This window comes from Podarcis muralis, chromosome Z (genome assembly GCF_964188315.1).
Source record: "Podarcis muralis chromosome Z, rPodMur119.hap1.1, whole genome shotgun sequence".
In the NCBI taxonomy this organism is placed as follows: Eukaryota; Metazoa; Chordata; class Lepidosauria; order Squamata; family Lacertidae; genus Podarcis; species Podarcis muralis.
This window is the reverse complement of record NC_135673.1, coordinates 46,518,757-46,543,303: the sequence shown is the minus strand read 5'-3', so window position 1 is coordinate 46,543,303 and position 24,547 is coordinate 46,518,757. Positions and strand designations below refer to the sequence as shown.

At 51.2% G+C, this 24,547-nt stretch overlaps 1 protein-coding gene across 6 annotated transcripts in view; it reads right to left on the bottom strand.

Moving 5' to 3' along the window:
* ZMYM3 (zinc finger MYM-type containing 3) overlaps nt 1-17,175 on the bottom strand; it is a 29,256-nt gene extending 12,081 nt beyond the window's left edge. The window contains exons 1-13 of one of the 6 annotated variants that reach the window (XM_028715059.2): nt 16,941-17,175; nt 10,536-11,408; nt 9,183-9,226; nt 8,653-8,725; nt 7,617-7,908; nt 7,204-7,381; nt 5,778-5,990; nt 5,223-5,373; nt 4,274-4,389; nt 2,652-2,738; nt 2,184-2,334; nt 1,513-1,685; nt 1,225-1,390 (exon numbers count right to left, since the gene is read on the bottom strand). In XM_028715059.2, the coding sequence (XP_028570892.2) occupies nt 1,225-1,390; nt 1,513-1,685; nt 2,184-2,334; nt 2,652-2,738; nt 4,274-4,389; nt 5,223-5,373; nt 5,778-5,990; nt 7,204-7,381; nt 7,617-7,908; nt 8,653-8,725; nt 9,183-9,226; nt 10,536-11,397 (2,506 nt within the window). In that variant the 5' untranslated portion in view covers nt 11,398-11,408; nt 16,941-17,175. Of the gene's footprint in view, nt 1-1,224; nt 1,391-1,512; nt 1,686-2,183; nt 2,335-2,651; nt 2,739-4,273; nt 4,390-5,222; nt 5,374-5,777; nt 5,991-7,203; nt 7,382-7,616; nt 7,909-8,652; nt 8,726-9,182; nt 9,227-10,535; nt 11,409-15,984; nt 16,120-16,304; nt 16,487-16,940 lie in introns of those variants that run through there. The other 5 variants (XM_028715061.2, XM_028715058.2, XM_028715060.2 and 2 more) reach the window with 5 other exon arrangements.
* Between the last annotated feature and the right edge of the window lie 7,372 nt (nt 17,176-24,547).

Genomic DNA, 24,547 nt, shown 5'->3' with positions numbered 1-24,547 from the left:
GAGGAACTAGACAAGCCCCCTCCCCCTCCCCTGCAAGAGCCATCCACTGAAGCTCAGGCAAATCCATTAACAGGCCAAGCAGGGGAGTGATGTGACTTATTCCAGAGGAAGGGTGCAAGTCAGGGCAGTGCAGTCAGGACATAAAACCGGGAGGAAAACAGTGCTGTCTGTGCGCTGCCAAGTTGCTGCCTTTGCCTGCCTCTAAGGGAGACCCACCTTTACTCGCTGGACTCTCTGCAAGTCAGCACCCACATGAGAATTCTGCTATTCTGCGCAAGTGCAAAAGCCCCCTACACAGAAGTTGATATTCACTGTGGATGCAGCATCCAAGAACCCCACCTTTCCTTAAAAACAGAAACAAAACACGTTCCTAGCCCTCATGGCTAATGAGTTCAGATAAACATGCGTAATCTATTGGACACAACAGTCACAGCATCCCGCTCTCAACAGCTGTAAAATAAAAATGAAAATAAACGAAAGGTTGGTTCTTCTCAACAGGGCATCTGCCGCCCCGATGTCGGCTGAGGATCACTGCCTAGGAGATCCATAAGAGGATGGTGGGTGGACCAGGAGGAAGGAGGGGAGAGCAGAAACCCAAAGGACAGAAAGTGATGCTGAGAGCGTGACAAAGAGAGAGAGGAAGAAAGAAAGAAAGAAAGAAAGAAAGAAAGAAAGAAAGAAAGAAAGAAAGAAAGAAAGAAAACTGGAATGGGAGAGGAGGAGGAGTCGTCCTTGGGCTTCTTGCCTGTTCCCAGCATCAGACCTGGGTACCCAGCAGCAGACCTTTTGGCAACACCACGGCCTCCAGCACCTGCCTTGGACACTTCTCCTGCCACGGGAGGATCTTCCCTTCCTGCTCATATTTCTGGGTCTCCCATCCCAGAACTGACCTGGCCCAACACTGGCTTAGCTTTTGGACTCTGGGGAGCGGCATGGGCAAGCCACATGCCAGGCCAGGCCCCACCCCTACACATGGAACTGTCCGCTGGAGAAGGGGAGCCACCCACGGAAACAGCCTGGGAGCTACAGGCAGCGCCGGCTTCTCGTGGCTGGCCCTGTGTGTCATAGAACCAGAGAGGTTAGCGATGGAGGGGGAAGGGGTGCTCCCCGCCAGGTCCCGTCCCACCCCCACCCCCCACCCCCCGGGGCCAGTGCAGAACCGTTCCCTAGCGCTCAAGCCAGACCCCTGAAGCTCTCAGCTAGCCGAAGCACCCAGCGACTCACTGTTCAGCAGGCTCTCAGGCCCTTTCTGGGTGTCCAGGTTGGGCTGGTTCTGTTGGTTATAAAACCTCAGAAGACACTGCTGGTTGCAGAAGTGTTTGATTTGCCCCCGCCAATGGATGGTTTCCAGCAGCTTGCCCTGACGCTTGCAGGCGTGGCACCGAGCCGCCTGAAAAACAAACAACACGACAAGGCTGCGGAGGGGGCCACCTGGGCTCCAGGGCTCCGCTCCGGCCCCTTGCGGGCCAAGCGGCAGGTGGGCACTGAGGCCAGCGGAGCCCCTGCACTGACCTTGTAGTACCAGAGCAGGTATTTGCTTTTGCAGTCGTCGCTGCAGAAGTCCCAGGTGCTGCCCTCCAGCTGCTCGGTGACGGCTCGCTGGCACGTCTGGGAGCAGTAAGTGCAGGTGATGCAGCACAGGCCCAGGTTCTTGGTGAAATCCTGTTTATAAAGAAGCACACACCCTGCGGAGAAACGAGACGGGTGAAACCTTCCCAGAGCAGGGAGAGAAAGAGTGAGCAACGTGTGGGCACACCAATGCCAGCAGGAAGCCTAGAGCGAAGGCTTGGAGGAACAAGCGAAGCACAGGAAGGCAGAGACAGAGAGAGAGAGAGAAAGAGAGAGAGAGAGAGAGATTCCTGAGAGCAAAACGTGTCCTGCACTGGCCCCCGGGGGTCGGGAATTGACAACAGGGGTGGGTGGTGGGGACTCACCAATCGCTCACCTCTCTGGTTCTAAGAAGAGTTTGCTCCGAGTGACCAAACGATCGCCCACCGCATGCAAGGACCCAGAGGCGTGGCAGGGCCAGCTGGTCGCCAGCACAGCAGGAAGGGCCCCTCCAAGAAGGGGCGCCTTCCCCCCGCCCTGCCTTCAGCCCCTGGACGACTCTCTGCCACACACAAGGCCCCCTTCTTCCTCCTCTCCAGCACAGGGCCCTGCTCCCCCCGTAGCTGCCCAGGTACCTTCGCTGCAAAAGTTCTTCTCCACCCCAGAAAAGCGGATCTTCTCGTGCAGCAGTTTCTCCTGCTTGCAGTGCTCGCACTGGGACACCACCCCATGCAGGCGCTTGAAGTCCTCACAGCAGTCTCGGCAGCAGAACTGGTAGACCTTGTCCTGCCAGAGAGAAGGAGGAGGAGGAGGAGGAGGAGGAGGCCACGCTCGGCCATCGGGCAACACAGCAGCGAGACAGGATCTTGCGCAGCTGGACTGGACCCCCACTGCTTTCGAAGGGCAGGCTCCAGATTCCTGCCCACCCACCCACCCCCTGCACGCACACATACATACAAAGCAAAAATCAGCAGCAACTCCCAGCCCAACCCCAGACTATCTTTCTGTAGGAGTGGCTATAAGGTCCCATGTCCTACTCATCTCCACATCTCCCTCCCTGGCAATCCCTCTGCCTCTGCTGTTTGTTTTGCAGGCCCCCTCACCTGCCAATCCAGGATCTCAGGCTTCCCAGTGAAGAGGCTGTGGCAGGAATGGCAAGTCAAGTGGATTCCACCTTCTGGGCTGGTGCGCTGCATTTTGAGGGAAGGGGAAAGATTCAGAAGGGGTGGGTAGGGGGACACAGGATCAACCTCTGCCCACTCTGGCTGGCCTGCAGCTGCCCGTGCCCAGGCTCACAACTACTCAGCAGAGGCACCGACCCAGCCACCACCTGCACACTCCCAAGCCACACACTCACAACCGCATCCCTGCCTGCCACTTCCCCACCGCCACCAGCACTGCCCACAGCATTCACCACGCTCCTGACCCTCTCCATGCGTTACCCCCCCCAGCCCCCCAGCTCACACCCACCCTCTCACCACATACCCCCAGCAGCATCACCTGCCCATGACCCCAACCCAATGAGTGTAAAACACAAGTCCCAGCTGCTTCCCCCAACACAGAGGGCTGACTGAACCCCATTCCACAAAGAGGGGGACAGTAACCAGTAGGCACCCCATACAGGTTCTTCCCAGGGGACGTCCAGCTACTGCAGCTGCTCCTGGGAGGGAACAGGGATTGGCCATTGGACAGTGGCAGTACAAGACCAACACTCTGCGAGTAGAATAAATTATGCAAATCACACAAATGTTATAAATTTGACTATTTATTGGATAGCAGACACAAACTCTCTTCCACGTCAGCAGAAGCAGAAACAGTTTTATTTGAGACAATGACCCCCACGATAGATTTGACATCATATATAGAGATATATCAATAAGGTAAGTAGATGTGTGCAAGCTTTACACGCCCTCCTCCCTCCCCTGCCCCGACCAGCTCCACCAACGTGCCCTGCCCCATCCTCTGGCCATTGGCTGGGCTTCTGTGATGTCAGAGCGTTGTGCTGGTGGACATTCTAAGTTCTGAAGGGAGAGGTGAGGCCATACAGTGCTGATATACAGGGCAGCTGCTGAGAAGGGAGGTTGATCTGGGAGGAGGGTGGTGGTTTGGAATCTCTCACACAAGCCTTAAGACAGGAGGAGCTGTGTGCAGACTGGGCAGCTAAGGAGAGTTGGAGCTTGGAAGGAAAGGCAGTTGCGGGCTGCAGGTCCAGGAAGGAAGGTGGCAAATCTTCACACACATATACGGGACCCAAGAACGAGGGATGCAGAATGGGCTCCTTTTTACTAAGCAGTGCCAAAAGGTCGAGAAGATGAATTTTACATCACAAGCCATGGATGTCTTTACTTTTGCAATTTAGGGTGGGGTTAAAAAAAGTGCACGGAATCCTGGCAGGGAGCAGACAACTGTGAAGTGCAACGTGACCCCTCCTCTCCTCTCCTCCTGGCCAACAGAAGCCCACTCCCCCACCCCCATGTATTCTTTAGCCTTAGAGCCCTTGGCAGACATGCCTTTTGCCTTCCAACACTCTTCTTGGCAAACAACGAGCTAGATGCTTCCCCCCCCCCCTTTTTTTAAATAAATATGAAAGCAGAGAGAAAGAGAAAGAGAAAGAGAAAGAGACTTTCAGGAGTCTGATGGATGCACCAGATCTCAGCCATGCAGAAAACCCACGTTCCTGGGTTTGGTCCCGTCACTGTGACGGCGGCAGAGCCTCCTTATGTACCTGGAATTTGGTCCAGCAGCTGGGGCTGCAGAACTGGTACACCACCTGCTCGTTCTTGTTGTAGTAGCAGGGCTCAGACAGGCTCTTCCGACAGAAGCTGCAAGGCCGAGGGGGTCCTGGGGAAAAGAGGAGAGGCAGAGGTTGGTGAGAGAAGATGCCTTGTTGGTTTTAGAGCATGGTGCTGATAACGCCAACGTTGCAGGTTCAATCCCCATAAGGGACAGCTGCATAATCCTGCATTGCAGGGGGTTGTACTAAAAAGATCCTCAGGGTCCCTTCCAACTCTACAGTTCTATGATGTAACATTAAGCAGAGAAAATGAGTAGAAATGCTCTCCTCCGCCTGGTCCAAACTACTCTTACCCCAGGCAGGGCAATCAATATTTAGCATGGAGAGACCTGACCTCTCTCTCTCTCCACTCCCATGTAGCACAGTCCACCCCAATGGGAGTTGGGGGTCTCATCTTGGTCTGGAATTTTGCAGCAAGTCAGGTGGAGCAAACTCGTGTGTCTTAAAGCACAGATCCAGCTGCCTCCCGTTCCCCACGTGCTAAGGTTAGGAAACGCCACACTTGTGGCCGACCACCACCCTTCTGAGACTGGCCAAGTGCTAGTAAACCTAATGGTGCTATCAGAGAGCTGGGACAGAAGTCAAGGAGCCCAACAATAGGTGAAGCCAGATCCAACGGCAGGCAGAGCCAACTAATTCTAGATTTGTCCTCATCCTCTTGCCTTGCTAAGTTATAAAATGGCAACACTGAGATGGAGAAGGAGGAAGAGGAGAAAGCTGATTGGTGGTGCCACATCCTAGGCTGCTTGTTAAGAAGCCAGGCCAGGTGAGGGCAAGCTGAGGTTGGTGGGGCAGTGTCCCATTTGCCCTAATGGACTAGCAACCCTTGGTTAAGCAGAATCCAAGGAGCTCTTTCTTTCACCCACCCTTCTGCTTTTACCTGTCAGGCCAGCCTGCTTGACTTTGTAGGAGGTGGAACAGCAGACGGAGCAGAAAAGGCCCATCTTCCCATTCCGGTCTTTGTGGGACAGCATGTCGAAGTTCTTGCAGAGTGTCTTGCACCACATGCATGGATAAACCCGGGTGTTCTTCTGCAGAAACACAGTGCAGGGACAGCTGCCACGCAGGCTCTTTCACTGCAGGGCACCCTTTATGTCCCACTCCCCCCTGGATTTTAACGGATATTGCACTCGTGTGTGTGTCTTTCTCTCTGACACACCCCTCTCTCCCTCACAAGCATCTCCTTCCCCATCAAACATCTCTCTCTCTCTCTCTCTCTCTCTGTCACACACACACACACACACACACACACACACACGAGAATCAGTCACCCAAGCCAAGCTATCCTTACCACCTTTCCCGCAATAACTTTTTTACACAATCTCACGTTGGGGAGGGGAGACAGGGCAAGGTCCATCACACGGCCTGGCTCAAAGAGAGGTTCACTTGAGGGTCTGGACCCAAGCTCTGGGACATCCCCTCCACCCATTCGCACCTTTTTGTAGCTGTTGAGGCATGTGGTATTGCAGAAGCGCTTCTGCTGCCCCTCGTGGAAGAGGTACTCCAGTGGCAGGCCCTTGTTGTACAGGTAGAGGCCACAGTTGTCACAGCAGTTGGTTTTCAGGCCCTTGGTGGCACGGAACTTGGTGAAGCAGGCGTCGCTGCAGATGCGGTGCACCACATTCCCATTGCTGACCTCGTGCTGGATCTGCAGGCAAAGCAGAACTGTGGGTCACCAGGGCTGGCATTAGCTTCCATCCCCAGAGAGCAGCGGTGCTCTACAGCCCCTAAGTAATGGCTGGAGGTGGCTGGGCCCAGGTGCAAGGAAACAGCTGAACGTTTTGTGGGCGGGGGAGGCTGTACCTAGCAGCCAACCTTATAATATCCTGCACTGACATTCCACTTTGCACCAGGAATTGCGGCATCTTGGAAGACGTGCTGCTGAATTTTAGTTCTCTGTTCTCAGTGAGCTTGTCAGTCGGGACGAATCTCTAGTCTAGATCCACACCCTGTACTAGTATATGATTGTTTTGCTACTTGAGAAACCTCTATTTAACAGATCTTCCTTCCCAAAAATCATGTTTTTTTCTGGTTCAGAACATCCCCATATAATCTACTGCATTCTCCCTTTTCCCCCTGACATTGTGCTTCAGGAACAAAGTGAAGCAGGTTGTAAATGCTTGTGCAATCCATCACTCAATGGATTTGTTAAAGTCTCCAAGGGCCCATCTGCCCCATGGCTACCTTTCTGGAATCTGTCCAGTATACTTGTCTTTTCCCACACATCCACCAACATCACCTTACTTGATATACAAGTTACAGATATGAACAGGTCCTTATAGAGGTCCACACCACCTACTGGGACTCAGGACTCTTAAGGCAGCAGCCTTTCCCAGTCCTGCTGCCTGAAATGTAATACTACCAACAGGATTGGATCTGGGATTTTCTGCATGCGAAACAAATAGTCCTCTGTGGCCTGTCCCTGAAGAACATCTGAAGAGCCAGGATGCTGGACCAGGCCAACACCCTGTTCTCACAGTGGCCCAACCAGAAGCCTCTCCTGGGAAGCCTGCAAGCAGAACATGAGGGCAACAGCAGCACTCTCCCCACCTGTGACTTCCAGCTACTGGCCTTCAGAGGTATAATGCCTCTGGCAGCAGAGGCAGAGCATAACCATTGTGACTAGTAGCACATGACTTTGTCTAGCACTCTTTTTCAAGTTCAAGCTGCTGGCCATCACTGCCACTTGTGAAAGTTAATTCCATAGCTTAACTATGTGCTCAGCAAAGATCTGCACCCTTCTGTCTGTCCCTTGCACTCCTCAACTGGCCTCTTGCTCGCCTGGCAGCTTTCAACTACTCACATGGATTCCCATCTCCCCTCCACCCTGCAATACTTTCTCAGACAGCCGACGCGCTCACCTCTCCAGCCTTGTAGCACACACTGCAACGGACAGTGTCTGAGGCTTCTGCCGACTGTGGTGTCGGTCTTTGCTGCTGGGCTTCATACAGCGAGAGGCACACAGAAGAGCAGAACTCGTGGAAAGAGCTGCCTGAGCCAATCTGAGCCACCACGGAGTCCTTGGCATTCCAGATCTCCCTAAGGGGCAGGAAGACACTGGTCAGACTAGGGCCTGGAGGCCACGCCCTGGACTATCCCAGTAAGTGTGGGCAAGAGGTGACATGGGGACCCAAGAGCAACGAAAGCGGTAGGGAAGTAGAAGAGGGCAAAGTGTACTTGCAGAGTTGTGGCCTGCCAAAGCAGAAGGGGCAGATTGGGAAAAGGGCACTTGGCTACAGCAAGAGGGAGGGTTGGTTGATTTTGGGGCACCCACTTTTTGCAGAAGGTGCAGCACTTCTTGCTGAGAGGCCTCTTGGAGAAGGTGGTGAGGCAGGAGCTGGAGCAGAAGAGCTGGGGCAGCCCCTTGCGCTGGTAGGCCGTCTGGCCCTTCTGCAGTGGGGTCCGGCAGTTGGCGCAAGTCATCTTGGTGACGGTGGAACGGGCAGCTCGCTGGGCTGCCTGGTTGCGCAGGGACAGGCGCGTGGTGCGCCGGGTGCGGTGGGGAACGAAGTCCTCGTCGTTGGGGTCATCCACCATGGCATCTGAATCCTCATCCGAGACGGGGACTGTGGAGCACAAGAGAGAACAAGAGGTTGTTGGCTCTTGCTGGCCACTGCTGCACAGGAGGGGTCTAGAAACTGGGGGGAAAGAGTGGGAGAAGGGCAGATCCTGCCTGCACAGTTTCCACATACACACAACAGACAACAAGGATTGTCAGCTCCCACACTGGAGCAGGATCCTCTTTAACTGTGCAACTAGATCCGTTACTAAGCCTTGCCTCCAAATCCTACAGAAGGCAGATTCCACCCTTTCTTTACACATATCTGACTACATTTGCTATGTTTCGCTCTCCCATTTCACTGAAGAACTCAAGGCATTGCACATACTTCTTTCTCAACCCATTCTTTAACCCATACAACAACCCTGCAAGGTGGGCCATCCTAAGAGGTAGTCAACGGCCCACTGAGCTGCAGGGCTGAGCAGGACTTGAACCCAGGAGTCTCCCCTCCAAACCTTTCTCTACCCACCACGCCAAAATGGCCTACACTTCTGGGAGAAGGGCCACACCTCTGTGGCAGAGTGCTCACTTTGAATGCAGAAAGCTCCAGTACGCCTAGTTTTAAAATATTCCAGGCAAGCAAGTGTTGATCAAGACCCTCTTCTGCCTGAACTCTGGAGAGCTGCTGCCCATTACAGTAGATAACAACAGGTTAGATGAAGAAAGGGTCTAACCAGGAATAACACAGCTTCTTATAATACGTAAAGCATATGTAAAGCATGGTCCTCTTACAGTCAAGGAGGTAACTTACTGCTCTCAGAGGAGTTCACTGTTTCAGGCCGAGACACTTCCGCCCTCCTGGCACGCTCGCTTCTCTTCTGCTCCTGGAACAAACCAAGGAACCATCTAAACAGACAATGGCAAGCAGCCCAGGGAAACCCCCATCTCTGAAATTGTTTACTGACCACCTAAGAATGGCAGGTATGGTTGAGAGTAACCCCTGCCCACAGGTCCACAGTCTAAACCAACTTCCTGCAACCTGCTGCCATACAGATGTTGTTGACCAAGCCCAGAACATCACATTCCGAAACAACTGGAGAGCACCAGGTTGGGGGACACTGGTTTAGTGATGCACACCCACTCACAAAGGAGGAGGAGGAGGAAGGAAACGTACAGTGCAAGAAACTTTAAGCCTGAAATGAACAGAACATGTCAATAATTTCCCCCACGCCAAAAAAACAAAAAACAAAAATCGGGGATCGAGGAAAGTGTTAGGAGGGTCTTAGTGGAAAGACAAACACTCAACCGGGTGGCGGCTGCTTCAGCTGCCTCCTCCCTTACCTTCACAACTGGCTTCTCGCTCCCTTTTGCGCCAGGGTCTTCCCCTGCAAGAGAAACACAAGAGAGACCTCAAAGCTGTCTGTGAGGCTGCCAGTCTAGGTGGCTTTAGAAGAGGACTGGACAAATTCAGGGAGAACAGTGGTGCAGCAGGAAAACTGCTCGCACATCTGCAAAGCTAAGCAGGGTCCAGTATGGTTTCAAATTGGATGGGGGAACTGCATGTTGAGACTAGAAGTTGGACTAGACGACCCTTGAGATCCCTTCCAACTCTACCATTCTATGATTCTATTATCAATTAGTACTAGCTGTTACAGCTACTGTCAGAGGCATTATGCTTCTGAATGCCAGTTTCTGGGACTCACAGGTGGGTAGAGCTCTTGTGCTCATGGCTAGCTTGCAGGCTTCCCATTAGAGCATCTGGTCGGCCACTCTGGATTCACTATGCTGGACTAGATGGGACATTGGCCTGATCTTCTTATGGTCTTACACTCTAACGAGGGTCAGGAATGGAACAAACTAATGCCGAAAACATCACTGAGTTAAGATGCTGCTTGAAAGCTATCAATGAACCATCTATGGGTGTGTGTGGCTGGTGAGAGGAAGAGAGAGTAGAAACACCTTTACAACTGGCGCAACATTCAGACAGCTGACCAAGCTCTCTAGCTCTGTCTGGGGAAGAAGCTGGGGAAGAAAGGAAAGGAGCCAGTGTGATGTAGTGGTCTGAGTGTTGGACTAGGACCTGAGAGACCAGGGTTCAAATCCCCCACTCAGCAATGAAGCACGCTGGGTGACCTTGGAGTCAGTCACAGTCTCTCAGCCTAAATTACTATGGCACGTTGTTGTGAGGATGAAATGAAGGAGGAGAACAATGGAGTATAAATGTGAATTGTAATCGTATAATCTTGCAAGGAACAGGAGAATGGCCAGACATCTAATTTGTTGAAAATGATAAATAAAATATTAACATAACATAACATAACCTCTAATTTGTTGTTTGCCGAGCAAAGTCAAAGCAGGGGCTATTTACAAAAGATGCAAAAGAATAAATAAAGGTACTAAATGAACATAATTTCATTAATTTAGATAAGCAAAGATTTATATACAGCAACAACAAAATAATCAACATTATATATAGTTGATTTTATTTACTCTTTTGTATCTCCTGATTGGCCAGGTATCACATTCTCTAGGTTTGGCTAGTTATAAACAGAAACGAGTTGCAACAGCTTTTTACCCAAGAGAAGAACAGTGGGAGCAGCTCCTGGCACCCCTCCCCACGCTTGGCTTCAGAGCAGAAGCAAAAGTGGGGCTGGGGCAATGCTCTAGGGAGAGCCCTCCTTCCTGCTTACCCACCTGGAGGTTGGAGCGATTGTTCAGCCTCTTGTGCTTTGGGCTCAGCAGGGTCCTTCTGGCTGACACTGCTGTCTTTCTCAGCCTCAGTCACACCCTCTTTCATGGGCTCAGGAGCTGGAGTACTGTTGAGAACAGGCTCCTTCCCCTCATCTGTAGATGTCGCCACTTCCTCCTTCTGCACTGGAGCACTTTTCTTTGGGGCTTTCAATCGGGCTTTCTTAACCGGCCGCGGAATTTTCGGTGAGTTCTCGGAATATTCTGTTGGTTCTTGTGAGGAGGAAGTGCTGCTCATCTCCACCACGTCAGGCGACTTCACCACATGGCTGTCGGGAAGGGAGGCTGCACTCTCCTCTCCATCATCCTTTGTGCTTTTGAAGTCTACTTTCGATGCTGATGCTTCTTTCCATGCTTCTGGCACAAGGGCTTCGGTTCCTGGCACAGGGGGATCCCTAGGTCCATCCTCCGGATCTGCAGAACCTCGTGTCTTGTACACGTTGTCCAGGTCCTCAGACTTATCCAGGTCCACCAGGTTGTCATTGTTGCTCAAGCTACCGAGAAGACTGGGCTTCTCTGTAACATCTAGAGCACCAGACTTGCTGAGGGTCAGACTGTTGGATTTGCTCAGATCAGACAATCCGGCTGTTTTCACCAAGCCCGGGTCCAGGTCTGCATCTGAAGTTGCTTGCTTAGGTGCTTCCCACTCCATCTCTTGGGGCTGCTGAGCTGAAGCCTGTGGGATGGAGGCTGTTTGGGATGCTAGCAGATCCTCTCCATACTCCATGTCTGCAGGAAGGTCTCCAATCAGTGGCTTATCAGGCAGTGACATTGGCCCCAAGGAGCCAGGAAATTCATTCGACTCCATTCAGAAAAAGGCTTAAAACAAGGAGGCAGAAAGGGGAGATTATAGAATGTTAGCAAGTTTAAGCACATATGGGAATATAAGGGATGTAGCTCTTCTGAGCAGCTAACCGTGCGAGGCCTTGGAGATCAGCTGCCAGCAACAAGGAGCCAAACTGAATCAGACCCCAAAACTGGCTCAGAAGGGTGCCTCCCCTCGTGAACCAGAACTAACACAAACCAAAAAATTCTAACTTCAAATTCAACTGATTCATTCATGGCAAATACTGGGAATCCGTTGGAAGTGGTCCAGAAGACAGAAGATCTTTTAAGCATTGTGAGAAGTAGACACATAATCCTTAAACCCCCCCCCCACACCAACCTAGGCCTTTTCACACTCAGTTCAATTCTGAACTAGTCAGGGTTCAGAAAATTTATGTTCGCACAAAAGTTATTGGCTGGAGGAGATCTTAAAAAATAAGAAGGAATCAGGTGATGAGTAGGTATACTGTAATTTGAAATTGTGTCCCTGACCTTACCCCACACCAACCCTGAAGTCTCAGTGAAGTGTCATGTTTTTCCACCAGCACCTGTCACTTGCTCCGTTTATTAAAAAGATCAGCAGACAATACACATTCCAAGTACGCAAGGTGCTCTCAGGATGATAGGCACCATTAGGATCCAGTTAGTCTAGAATAGCCCCTTAGTGTTACCACCAGACAATTCTACACAGCTAAGCCAGGCAGAGAGGGGCCCTTGCAAAAGCTGTTCCTCCCAGACCGAATTCTTCTTCAGCTTTACAGCAACCCACGCCTGAGAAAGCCTTTTTCACAGAAATCTGGGTTTGGTTTTTGGTGATCAGGAACACTGGACTTCTAATGACTGGGTCAAAAAAGAAGCAGCAGCTATCCAATTAAGCATTTTGATTGCTTGTTTCTAAATCCTGTTGCTACCTCTGAGGCATAGGAGAGACAAGGCTACAAATCCGAATATGTAAATCTGAAAAAGGCAAGGTAGCCACAGCCTCATGGAAGACTTCAGAGCTGGATGTGAACCAATCAGCACCTGTGTTAGTAGGACTCAGGAAAAAATAAAAAAGCCCAAATGCTTCTTTGGACAATTAACAAAGGCTCTTTAGCAAGCAAACATCTGCAAGAAATCGGAAGCTCCTACCTCTCCCATCGCCTTTCAGTTAACCCTGGTTTCCTTTGAACAGCACTGTGGGTACATCAGCTATGAGCTAGAACAGGGGCAGGCAATATGAGACCCTCCAGTTGTTGTTGGATTCCAACTCCCTTCAGCCCCAGCCAGCATGACCAATGGTCAGGGATGCTGGGGCAGCTGTCCAAAAAGATGTTGGCTAAGCCCGGACTAGCAGATATGCAAGTTCTATCCTGAGGGGACACCTGCCGGCTTTATAAAGGACACTGAAAACAACATGTTGGCAGTGACTATACTGAAGATCAACCTGCAATGGGCAGTTCCCCTATCTGTAAAACGGGTGCATTTTCCTTACAGAGGTTGCCTGGGTTATCAATATATTACATGTACTGAATCTGCAGCAGACCTTATGAGCTTTCTCCAAGTGAAGATCTCTGTTTTGAGCAATTACAACACCAGCTATTCCTTAGTCTGGGAACAGGTGGACTATCTGAACCTAGGGAAGGCTCTGAAGTCCTAGACAGACAAACAACTTCCTGTGGATCTGCCTCCTGCTCAGTCAGTATACAACTCAAGTGGCCCCACTTAGCAATTCTCTGGGCTTGCTCACGGAGGCCCACCCTGGAAACCCAGCCACAAGGAAAAAGCAAAGCCACTTCTGAGACAACAAGCCAACAGCGTGTGCCAGGTGATGTTGAGGACACACAGGTTTGCAGGGCATCTATTTCCAGGAACAGTCTGTGAAACACAAGCTATGTGTTGATCTAGGAAAAAAGCAAATGTCCCTTTTAGGAGGAAAGTAAAGAGGCTGGGAATGGTGGGAGATTGTAGCAAGAGAATTCCCCCCCCCCTCTTTCTCTCAGCTAGGGGCCTCTCACACAAGGAGCACTAAGTGCATTGCAAGAATGGCTGATATACAGACACAAAAGGGACCCAAAGGTCACCTAGTCAGATTTTCTGAAACTCTGCATTCAGTGGTCTCAAGTCTTTTTAAACCTCCTAGGAACAAGATTCCATCCTTTGAGAAAATGTATGTCTCTTAATAATTGCTCTACACAGAGGTACACACACACACACACACACACACACACACACACACCCCCCTCACTGTTTGCTCTAACCCCTGTCAGGAAGGGACCCACCACAGTCTTCTAGCCCACTCTATGGGCTAATAACACAAGTCACTACTACTTCCCCCCATGGGGACATATAACAGCTTTTCCACGCTTCTTATTTCTGCATACATCACAAGCAAAACCTCCTCTCCCTCTGTCTGCAACTCCTTTGGAACCTTTCCACGCCACAGTTTAATTCTCCAAATCAAGTAGAACAGCTAATATTACAAAAGTCCCATCCCAACATTGGAGCAGAGAATGGGTGTTAATGTACAGTTCTTGCCTTTCGCTAGCTTTGAACCCACATCAGAATGCAGGGTGCAGAGAGGTTCCTTGGTCCAATCCAATCAACAGTCCAATTTGATATTCGGTCATTGGGACTTTGAATGCTGACATCAAGCCAGGTGCTGCCAATCATTTAGTTGGAGGGGCAGTGGGGAGGACAAAAGACCAAATGCAATAACCAAGCCACACATTCTACAGGCTTCCTATTTGGCTGGTGAACCTACACACAGAGCCAGGATTAAACCCAATGGGTTGGAAGCTGTAGAGAATCTGCACCAGAACAAGACCCCTGGGTTTTAGGGAAGCAACTCATCTTTTTAATGTTTAGATTGCATCCTGCTCATAAGAACTCAAAATAACTGCTCTCCCTCAGACAGGCATCTCAGAGAAGTTCAAAGCAGCAGTATTTCAGTGGTACGATAAAAACAGCTAACAGAGCTGAAGCCATTTGCTCTTTAATCTTCAACAATTTCATGTTGGATTCCTTCCTTGGTTACTCTAAACCTAAGCATGTTGTCTACTGAAAAAAGCTCTTCCCAAGGATAAGGGCTGTGGGACATACACCTCCCACAAGCCTTGGTCACTCCTCACAGCACAATCCAGCGTTTGATGTTAGACAAAACAAAAACTAGTCCAGTTCAAGCCATCACTCCCCCTTTCCTCTGCAAATATCTGCATGCTATTTGATGTTTTCCAAGCTCAAACCAAATCTGCCTTTCTGCAGACCAGCTCCCCTCCCTCCACAAGTACAACTTAGTCATGCTTGCCTTGTCCCAGCTCAGACCTCCAAGATTCTTCCCCCCCCCCCCCCGCTGCCCCCCAAACCTTCTAAGCCATTCTCTCTCCTTCAGACTTGGTGCAGCTCAATCCAATTACTGCCTCTGTTTTCTACAAGTGCCTACAGGATCCTTTCTCCTAGTACAGTTCAACACCCAAACCTGCAATCTATGGTCCTTTCCAGATACCTTGGTTTAAGCCAATCAGCTACTATAGCTTGAACTGGTCCCAGTTCAGGGGTTTTGCTCCTCCCCTTCACAGCAAAGACATGAATGACTATTCCCTAGTGTAAATACATCCCAGAGCAAACCACTATCCTGTCCTCTAAATATCAGGTGAGATCTGACCAGGGTTTCCCCAATTTGAGCAATAGGCTAAGATAGGTGGGCCTACAATTGAGGTTGCCAACATGACTCCTCAGATATTTTTTGACTACAAGTCCCTGACCACTGGATATGCTGTCAGGGGCACATGTAAGTTGCCGTCAACAACATTTGGAGGGGCACAGATTCCCCAATGTTGGCTTAGACAGGAAAACGGCTACCCTGTGGCCTACAAAACTACCTCAAAGTCTACAATTCTCTGAACTGAGCTTGTAGTCCATCCCTGCTAACAGTAGAACTCTCCTTGCAAGGCGAGTACCTGCAGAATCCCTCATGATGATTATCACTATTTATTAAATCTGTGTACTGCCCTTCGTCCAAAGATCACATAGCTTTTCACAACATAAAATAAAAAATGACAACACAAAATGCACAATAAAATAAAGCAAACCAATACCCCTTCCAACAAACACATTTTAAAAGCCATAGATTGTTTAATTAGCCAAAAGCTTGGGAGAAGAGGAGCACTTTTGCCTGGCACCTAAAGATATGTAAGGAAGGTGCCAGGCAAGTTTTCCTGGGGAGAGCATTCCATAATCAGGGAGCCACCACACAAAAGGCCCGTTCTCGTGTCACTGCTGAATTTTGCACCAGCTGAAGTTTCCTACCCATCTTCACAGGCAGCCTAACAAGCATACCACCGCTGCATTTCACGGCACACTCTAGTGGCATGCCAAGCACATCTGGGCCTGCTGCTGCAACCTGATGGCCTTACCCACAAGTAAGCTCCTCTCCTTGAGCAAGTGCCCGCAGAATCCCACCCTTTCGGTGCATCCCGGACCTGCCTTGTTGCACAGATCTTAGGCTACCCTCCCACCCACCCCTGGAGACACTTGGCCAGGATTGCCACCAGCTTCGACCACAACCTCCTCCCCTTTGCCCAGTAAGTACCTGCAGGATCCTGACCTCACCACTGCAGGCCTGGCCAATCCCAGGCCCGCCTCCTTTTAGTGCCCTCTTCCCTCGCTTTCCCTTTCCCTCCAAGGGCTCCAGGTGAGACTTGGCCTGGCTCCTTCCCATGAACAGCAAGTACCTGCAGGATCCCACCCCGTGACGCGGCCCAATCGCTACAGGCCCCGCCCACCAGTGCGGGTTCGGGCCCCCCTAACCAAGCCAGGCCCCGCCCCTTGTCACGAGGTCCCGCGCCGCCGCCCCTCCCCCAGCCCACGATGGCCGCCCCCTCCCCCACGCCCCGCCCGGCGCCCCCTCACCTGCCGCAGCTTCCCCGACCCGAGCTTCGCCGCCGCCGGCCTCCCCGAGCTCCCCTCCCTCTCTCTGCCCGCCAGCCCTGCCTTTAACTCGGAGCCCGCCCAAGGTTCGGGTGGCTGCTGCGGCCCCTTTAAATGGAGGCGCCGCTCGGAGCCCTCAGCGCGCCGCAGCCCGAGCGAGGGGGGACGGTCCGGGGAGGCCTGCGATTGGCCGCGGCGCGAGCCAGGGCGGCGCCCCGATTGGCCGCCGGCGCTTGGGCCCCGCGCCCCGATTGGCCGCGCGGGGCTCCGGGCTCGCGAGACCGGCCTGGCGGCGCGCAAAACCCGGCGCGGAGTTACACGGCTGCCCGGAGCGGGGGGGCGAGATGGAAAACGCGGAACGGCAGAAACGCGGAACGGCGCCGGGGGTTGGTGCGGGTTGGGGGGTCGGGGAGGGAAGGTACGGGAAGGGGTCCCTCCGGCCTCCCCCATCTCGAGCAACGACAACAAGCACAACGGTTACCTCCGAAATCCAAGGAGGGGTCGCGAGGAAAGAGATCGCCCCCTCCCCAAGCACCGCCACCCCCCACCCCACCCCACCAGACACACACACATGAAAGTGGGGCTGCCCCTGTTGAATCTCCTCTTCCTTCTTCCTACCCGCCGCATCAAACACCTCCGGGGTCCTCCGGCGCCCCCTCACCTCTTCTCCCGCAGGTTGCGCGGCTCCCCGCTCGCCACCAGCAGCCCCGCCGCAGCGTCTCCCGGGGAGGCGAGTGACGGAGAGAGCGAGCGCGCGTCCAGGGTGGGGCAGGCACGGGCACCGCCTCCGGGACGGACGGAGGGAGGGACGGGTGCTGGGGAGCCGGCGCCAGAGGACCCCTCCACCTTTTATCCTCCCGCCCGCCTTAGGGAAGGGCCCGCCCCCTTGCAACGCCCCCCATCCGGACCGTATCTCTGAGCGCCCTCCCCTGGAGGTTCCTCTTATTTCCCCTCCTGGGGGTGGTCTCTGCCCCATGGTGGAACACTGCGGAGCCAGACCCCCACCCACCCAAAGGCACGATCCAGGATCCCCAAGTTCACAATATTTCTCCCCTGCATAAATGCCCCCTCTAACAACCCCAGATGTGTAGGGGAGGGCGCACCTAGCAAGACCAGGTCCCCCTTTCCCCGGAACAAAAAGACAGGAGCCCCAACTCCGCGTTATCCTTACCTCCTCCCCACGGATGCCCCACGCGCATTCGGTCCGTGCCCCTTCGGAACATGCTCTGCTTTGCGTATATTTTTGATTCCCACTCCCCCCCCCCCCACCTCACGGTCCTGAGAAATCCGGCCCCGCTTCATATACCAGGATAGAGACGTGCAAAAACATACACACAAAAAACCCACACCCTCCCACACCCCATTTCCCTCTCGGCTACAAAAGCCTCTCTCCCCTCAAAAGTCTCATCTCAATCCCATACTACCTTCATCTGGGGTTTGTCTCTTATATCAATCGTATCCTGCCACCCACGACTCCCCCAAGGAATTGTCCACACACACTCCTTGAGACATGATGTTTTCCAGAAAATTGAAACTATTAATTCATTTATTGATGCATTTATTGATGCATTTATTGTGCCCCACCTTTCCCCGCAAGGAGCTCTAAGCTCAGTGAAGGGGGAAAGTATTTGCTCCCCTGCTAAATTTGGCCGTTTGCCCTCTGATGAAGAAATGACCTGTCCATAATTTTAATGGTAGGTTTACTGTAGCTGTGAGAGACAGAATAACAACAGGTAAACCCCCAGAAACCAGAAGACAGAAGTCAGAGATTGATGTGCATTATACTGAGTGAAATTAAGTATTTGATCCCTTTGCAAAAGATGACTTAGTACTTGTTGGCAAAACCCTGTCTCTCCCAGCTTCAATAAACCCACCATTAAAATTATGGACTGGTCATTTCTTCATCAGAGGGCAAACGGGCAAATTTAGCAGGGGATCAAATACTTTCCCCCCTCACTGTAGGTTGTGCATTTCCAGCCCAAACCAAACAAAGGAGGTGCATTTGAATTATGGGTGCAGGCAATGCAGCTGGGTGGGGGCAAGAACCAATTTTAGTGTCTGTGAAAATGCCCCTAGTCGTGTTTACAGTGAACACCCCTTAAGTTCTGAATTCCATTTCTCAACAAAGCCCTATAGATGCAAGGGGCACTCTTGTGCATCATTCACATCAGTTAAGTGGGGAAAGGACATGGCTGCTTCTCTGCCTTCTTCATTTTGCACTGTAGGTCTCCCTTGTGGTGGGGTGGACGTCCTTAATACCGTGGTAACTACCTCACTTGGTCAGGTCAGCTGAATATCCAGCCCTGACTGGTGTTGCCTGCTTTAGAGCACTGGCCTGCTAGGAGAGTGTGTGCCCCCACCCACAACAACACGGGGCAATTGCTAGGTAGGTGCAGGCACCTTCCTAGAACCAGCCATGCGCCCACCCAGCAGGAGAGGAGTGAAGTGAGCAATTAGGAAGGCTGCATACACACCACACATTTAAAGCACCTTTGCTCCCCCACCCCCCAAAAAAAAACCAATCCTAGGATCTGCAGGCAACCGTGCAAAGAGCTACAAAGCCCAGCATCCTTGACAAACTACAGTTCCCAATATTCTTTGGAAGAAGCCATACACATTAAATGTATGGTGTACATGCAGCTGAAGCTATCTAAGGCTGTCGCACTGACAGTATACCGTGGGACTTCTGGCTAGGAACTCCGACACCCCCCCAGCCCAGCCCCATCACTTTTCCAAGAACAGGCACAACCCGTCAGGACAGTAGGAAAGGAAGCCACACACAGCCCGTTGACCCTAGTTATACACAGGAATCTCTCTCTCTCTCTTTTAAAAAGGAGACTCGATTGAGGTCCTTTTCCTTGGGGAAGAACGGTAAAAGTGATGGATGCTCCCTGACATTCCTCATCAGTTTCTATTTGGCTGTGGTCATATACAAGAAGTGTGCAGCCATTTTCATGCTTGTCTAATACCTACAAGTATTACCGCTAGCTTTCCAACCTGCAGTTAAACCCACTGCCTATGTATTAATAATTTCACATAAAAGCAATTGGTAACTTGTACGTGTATAAGCACTGGTTGTTCGTTTTGTATTATTTTCCTCTCATTTAAGTAAGTAAGCAAGTAAGTAAGTAGTAAGTTAGCAACTTTTTATTTATACCCCGCACTCCCTGGCCAAGACCAGGCTCAGGGCGGCTAACATCAAATATCAAATACATTAAAACACAATCAAACAACTGATTATAATATAGCTTAAAAATTAGAATCAGGATAAACTTAAATGACTGCCCACGAATTACAACCTTAGGGGTCGGGAACCTCAAGTATTCATCAGGGCCAGCTGTCCATGTTGGTCCCACATGAGCTGATAAAAGGGCAAAGAGGGTCCCATGGAGGGGGGAAGGCCAGGCGGAACAGCTCTATCTTGCAGGCCCTGCGGAAGGATGTCAAGTCCCGCAGGATCACACCACCTAAAATTCTTCAACCTAACTGTACTTTGGAAGAGAGAGGTAGTAGTTAAGAGTTTTGGTTCTAGGGCCTGGGAAAACTCGTTTTCAGATCTTTATTCTGCAGTGACTGACCTTGGGCCAGTCAACTTATCTCAACCTAACCTAAGTCACAGCATTGTTGTGAGAGTAAAAGTGGGGAGGGCAGGGGGGAGAGAACTATGGTGCCACATTAAGCTTCTTGCACAAAAGACAGGGTATAATTGCAAATTTTTAATACCCCTCCTTTTTTTGTTCGTTCTAAAGCTGCTGCCTGTTCAATGCCAATATATGGCCCTGTTGTAATTACTGTAATGTATATTTTCAAGATGGAGAAAATTGCATTGCCATACTGTCTTCCTAATCTTCCCAACAGATGCTTTTTTATTCCAGTGACCCTTACTTTAAGACCCAGCTAAACTTTCTACAGCCATTGATCTATTTAGCTCAGTATTGTCTAAACTGACTGGCAGGGACATTTCCCGTCTTACTGGGAGATGCCAAGGATTAAATATGGGACCTTCCACATGCAAAGCAGATGTTCTGCCACTGAGCTGTGGCTCATGCTATGCCTCTGATCATTTCTGGCGTCCTCACAATGCTTTCAACCTTCTTTGCAGAAGGGAATGGGCAAGTCCATCCTGGAAACTTAATCTGCAATTAAATCGTTATTTTATTTTATTATCACACTTATATATCTCACTTTTTCTCAAGGTGGCATATACACTTCTCCCCCAGTCTATTTTACCTTCACAACAACCCTGTGAGGTAGGTTAGGCTGAGAGATACTGACTGGCCCAAGGTCATCCAGTGGGTTTCGTGGCTGAGTGGGGATTTGAACCCTGGCCTCCCAGGTTCTAGTCCCGCACTCTAACCACTGCACCACACCGCTGCATATTTGCATTGACATCAACAGGGGTCAGCAAACTTTTTCAGCGGGGGGGGCGGTCCACTGTCCCTCAGACCTTGGGGGGGGGCAGATTATATTTGGGGGGGGGAGAACGAATTCCTATGCCCCACAAATAACCCAGAGGTGCATTTTAAATAAAAGGACACATTCTACTCATGTAAAAACGCGCTGATTCCCGGACCGTCCGCGGGCTGGATTGAGAAGGCTATTGGGCCAGATCCGCCCCCCCGGGCCTTAGTTTGCCTACCCATGAACTAGATGAAAGCATCTGTAAAAGTCTGCAATCCTATACACACTAGGATTAAGCCCCCTTGGACTTGCTTCTGGGTAAATACATAGAACAGACTTTGCCAACCTGCTGCCCTCCAGAGGTTTTGGACGAGAAGTGGCTGGGACTAGGAGGAGTTATAATTCAAAACATGTGGAGGGCACCATGTTAGGGGAGACTCTTGCAACACTTTGGGCAAAAGATTCCTGCATTCCAGGGGGTTGGGCTGGATGACCCCCGTGGTCCCTTCCAACTCTACAGTTCTGTGATTCTATGCCACTATTATCTCAGCAGTTCATATGTAATACAGGGTTGTTTGTAAGGCCTTCTGAGGTAAGGTATGCAACCATCTTACTTGTACCATAGACCTGGGCTGTGCAGGAGTCTGGCTTTCGCTTTTGGGGAACCGGGGAACTGTTTTTGGGGGGGAACTGGGGAACCGGGTTCACGTCTCCGCTCCTCCACCTGCAGCTGCTGGGTGACCTTGGGCCAGTCACACTTCTTTGAAGTCTCTCAGCCCCACTCCCCTCACAGAGTGTTTGTTGTGGGGGAGGAAGGGAAAGGAGATTGTGAGCCGCTTTGAGACTCCTGAAGGGGAGTGAAAGGCAGGATATCAAGTCCAAACTCTTCTCTTCTTTTCTTCTTTTTTTGACAGATTTCTTTCAATCACTGCTACTTTGGTTGTTTTCAACCTATGCTGCTTACTCGACATACGGGGCAAAAGCCAGATATGCTTCCTTCTGCAACAGCTTGCTTGACTGATAAGTCTTCTCCCACAATTCACAATTGCATGTCTTAAGAGGCACCCTCAGCTTAATGGGGGGGGGGCGGGGTTGGAGCGCAAACATGAGCAGGTCCCACAAGGCATCGCCAGCACCCCATATGCTTAGAAATTGGATGCAATATCCTTTTGCAATGTGCAGCTGATAAATAATGTGCATCGGTTGCTCAGCAAATGTAAGTACCAAAAGGATTTATTGCAAGTTCAGAGTTCAAAACCCACCTCTCTGCAGCTTGCTATCTGCCCCATATTTTTTTACAGCTCTTGGTGAGTAAAGGCTGCCTGCTGCTCTGTTCCGTTCTCATGAGAATCAGGTACCTTAAGAGAGCACCCTGCAGGGGCCCTGCTGGACATCCCTGTATGACTCTTTGAGCAGACTCTTTGGCATTCACGCACCCTTTAACAGGACTAGTCTAAGGTACTGGGTGGGAGTCCTGCTCTCCAAGTTGGCTACGCCCATTTCCAAGCTATCTCATGCACACAAGCCAGATGGGATTTGCCTGCCGAAAGGACTTGGCAGCCGCTCCAGAGGATGTTATGACGCTGTGGAGGACAGAATTGTTTCAAACGTGGCACGCCAGAGGGTTCAAGGTGTCTCCGCGGAGCTGGGAAGACTCCTTTTCCTGGTGTAGGAAGGACCACATGGCCAGGGGCCAACTCTTGCTTGCAACAGAATCCTGCCTCTGTTTAAACAGCAGCAGCCAGACCAAGGGTGCACACAACACAAATCACTTGCACGTGCACATCATTTTTCACCAGCAGGCGCTTCACCTCCACACACACCCCTCCAGAAGTGTGCCTCTTGCTCCCTGCTGCAGCTTTCACAATTCTGGGTGCAGGATACATGAGAGCGGCATGCTACCTATCCTCAAGGGGCTGCAGCGGGGAGAAGGAGAGAGGAGAAATGCCACAAGCACGCAGAACTGAAAGCTCCACAATGGCTGTCTCTACCCCCCACCTCCACCCCCGCCTCCCATGCATTCCTCAACACCCCTCCCCTCTGCTTCCAGGTTTTCTCCTTGCTGGGGCCTCTCCTGCCTCCTGTTGCGATGGCCTCCAGGCGTGCATTTCCTGCTGCTGCTTTCTCCGGAGAGGTTTGTTTTCAACCGCCAGCCTCCAACGCACACTGGAAAGGGAGCAGGCTCCTGGTTGCAGCATGCGCAGATGCACAGATGTGGGGAAATGCTGCAACAAACATGGAAAAATGGCACTGTGGATTCTTGGCGGCAACATTCCAGAGCTACGCAAACTGCCTTTTGAATTGCAGTGAGGCCTTGTTAGAGCTCTGGCAAGCCCACGGCTCTGCTAAAACGGTTGCCGGGGGAGGGGAGAGGGGGTTCTCAAGAGGCCTGGAGAAAATTTAACATACCTGCATTAAACAGAGTCCTGGCACTGTAGAGGCCAACCCTCCACCCCACCACCCCACCACGGGCACTTCCAGAATGGTTCTGTTTTTCACTTGAGGTTCAGTGGCATACGTAGAAAGTCACATCGCACAGTTGAAATGGATTGGACACTTCTGCGCAACAAACCTGCTTCAAGAACCATTTTCAAACTCCTTAGCTTTTTGCAGAAAGGAAAGTGAGGGGGAAACCAATGGAAAAAGTAGAATAGCAATTGCTTGTCATGGTGTTGCAATAACATTCCTGTCAACAATAGGAATGAAGGCCCAAGGCATGGAAGAGACCCATGGAGGGGCATTTTACTATGTGTGGCCCTTGTTGGTGCCGCATTTTGGAATCTGCACCTGCAAGCAGCAATATCTCCCTGGATGTTCCCAAACAGACCACCTGTACTGTTGTGTGATGCCTAGAGGGTGGGTGAGTGAGATGGGGCAGGCTGGGAAAGTAGGAGCATCATTTACAAGGGTGGGATCAGTTAAATAGGATAAAGGAGGCCAGGAGTGAGGAGGTCCAGGGGCCAAATGTGGCCATTCAGGCCTCGCTCCATGACCCTTGGACCTCTTCCCAGGCCACACTCCTCTATGGCTCCTGCTTCGCACCCTGCATGTCTTGGCCTGACTGGCGGGTGTCATTGATGCTAATAATGCTTTTGGCTTGTCATAACAAAAGACCAGAGAGTTGGGTGAATAAAAACCATCCTGTTCAGAAGAAAATAACAATAACTCATGGCTCCACTCATGTTTACCTCTGACCCTGCCTGCCACTGGCATGTGGCCCTTGGAAGGCTGCCCAGAAAAGAATGCAGCCTTTGGGTCCAGTAAGAGATTCCCCAGCATCACAAGGTTATCAAGCAGAAAGTGGGTGCGAGTAGAGCCATAGCTGGGCAGTAGAGCATGTGCTTTGCATGAGAAGGTCCCAGGTTCAATCCCCAACGTCTCCAGAGCAGGCTGGGAAAGTTCATTAGACCATGGGTAGGCAAACTAAGGCCCAGGAGCCGAATCCGGCCCAATCGCCTTCTCAATCCGGCCCGCATACAGTCAGTGTGTTTTTACATGAGTAGAATGTGTGCTTTTATTTAAAATGCATCTCTGGGTTATTTGTGGGGCATAGGAATTCGTTCATTATTTTTTTCAAAATATAGTCCGGCCCCCCACAAGGTCTGAGGGACAGTGGACTGGCCCCTTGCTGGAAAAGTTTGCTGACCCCTGCATTAGACTGACTTAGTTTTAATCTGTATCCTGTTTGAGAGCTAGTGTGGTGTAGTGGTTAGAGCTGTGGGGCGCCACACTGGTGTGGCAGGAGAAGCACAGAATTTTTCGGTTGGAAGGGACTCCAAACGTCATCTAGTCCAACCCCCCTGCAATGCAGGAATCTCAGCTAA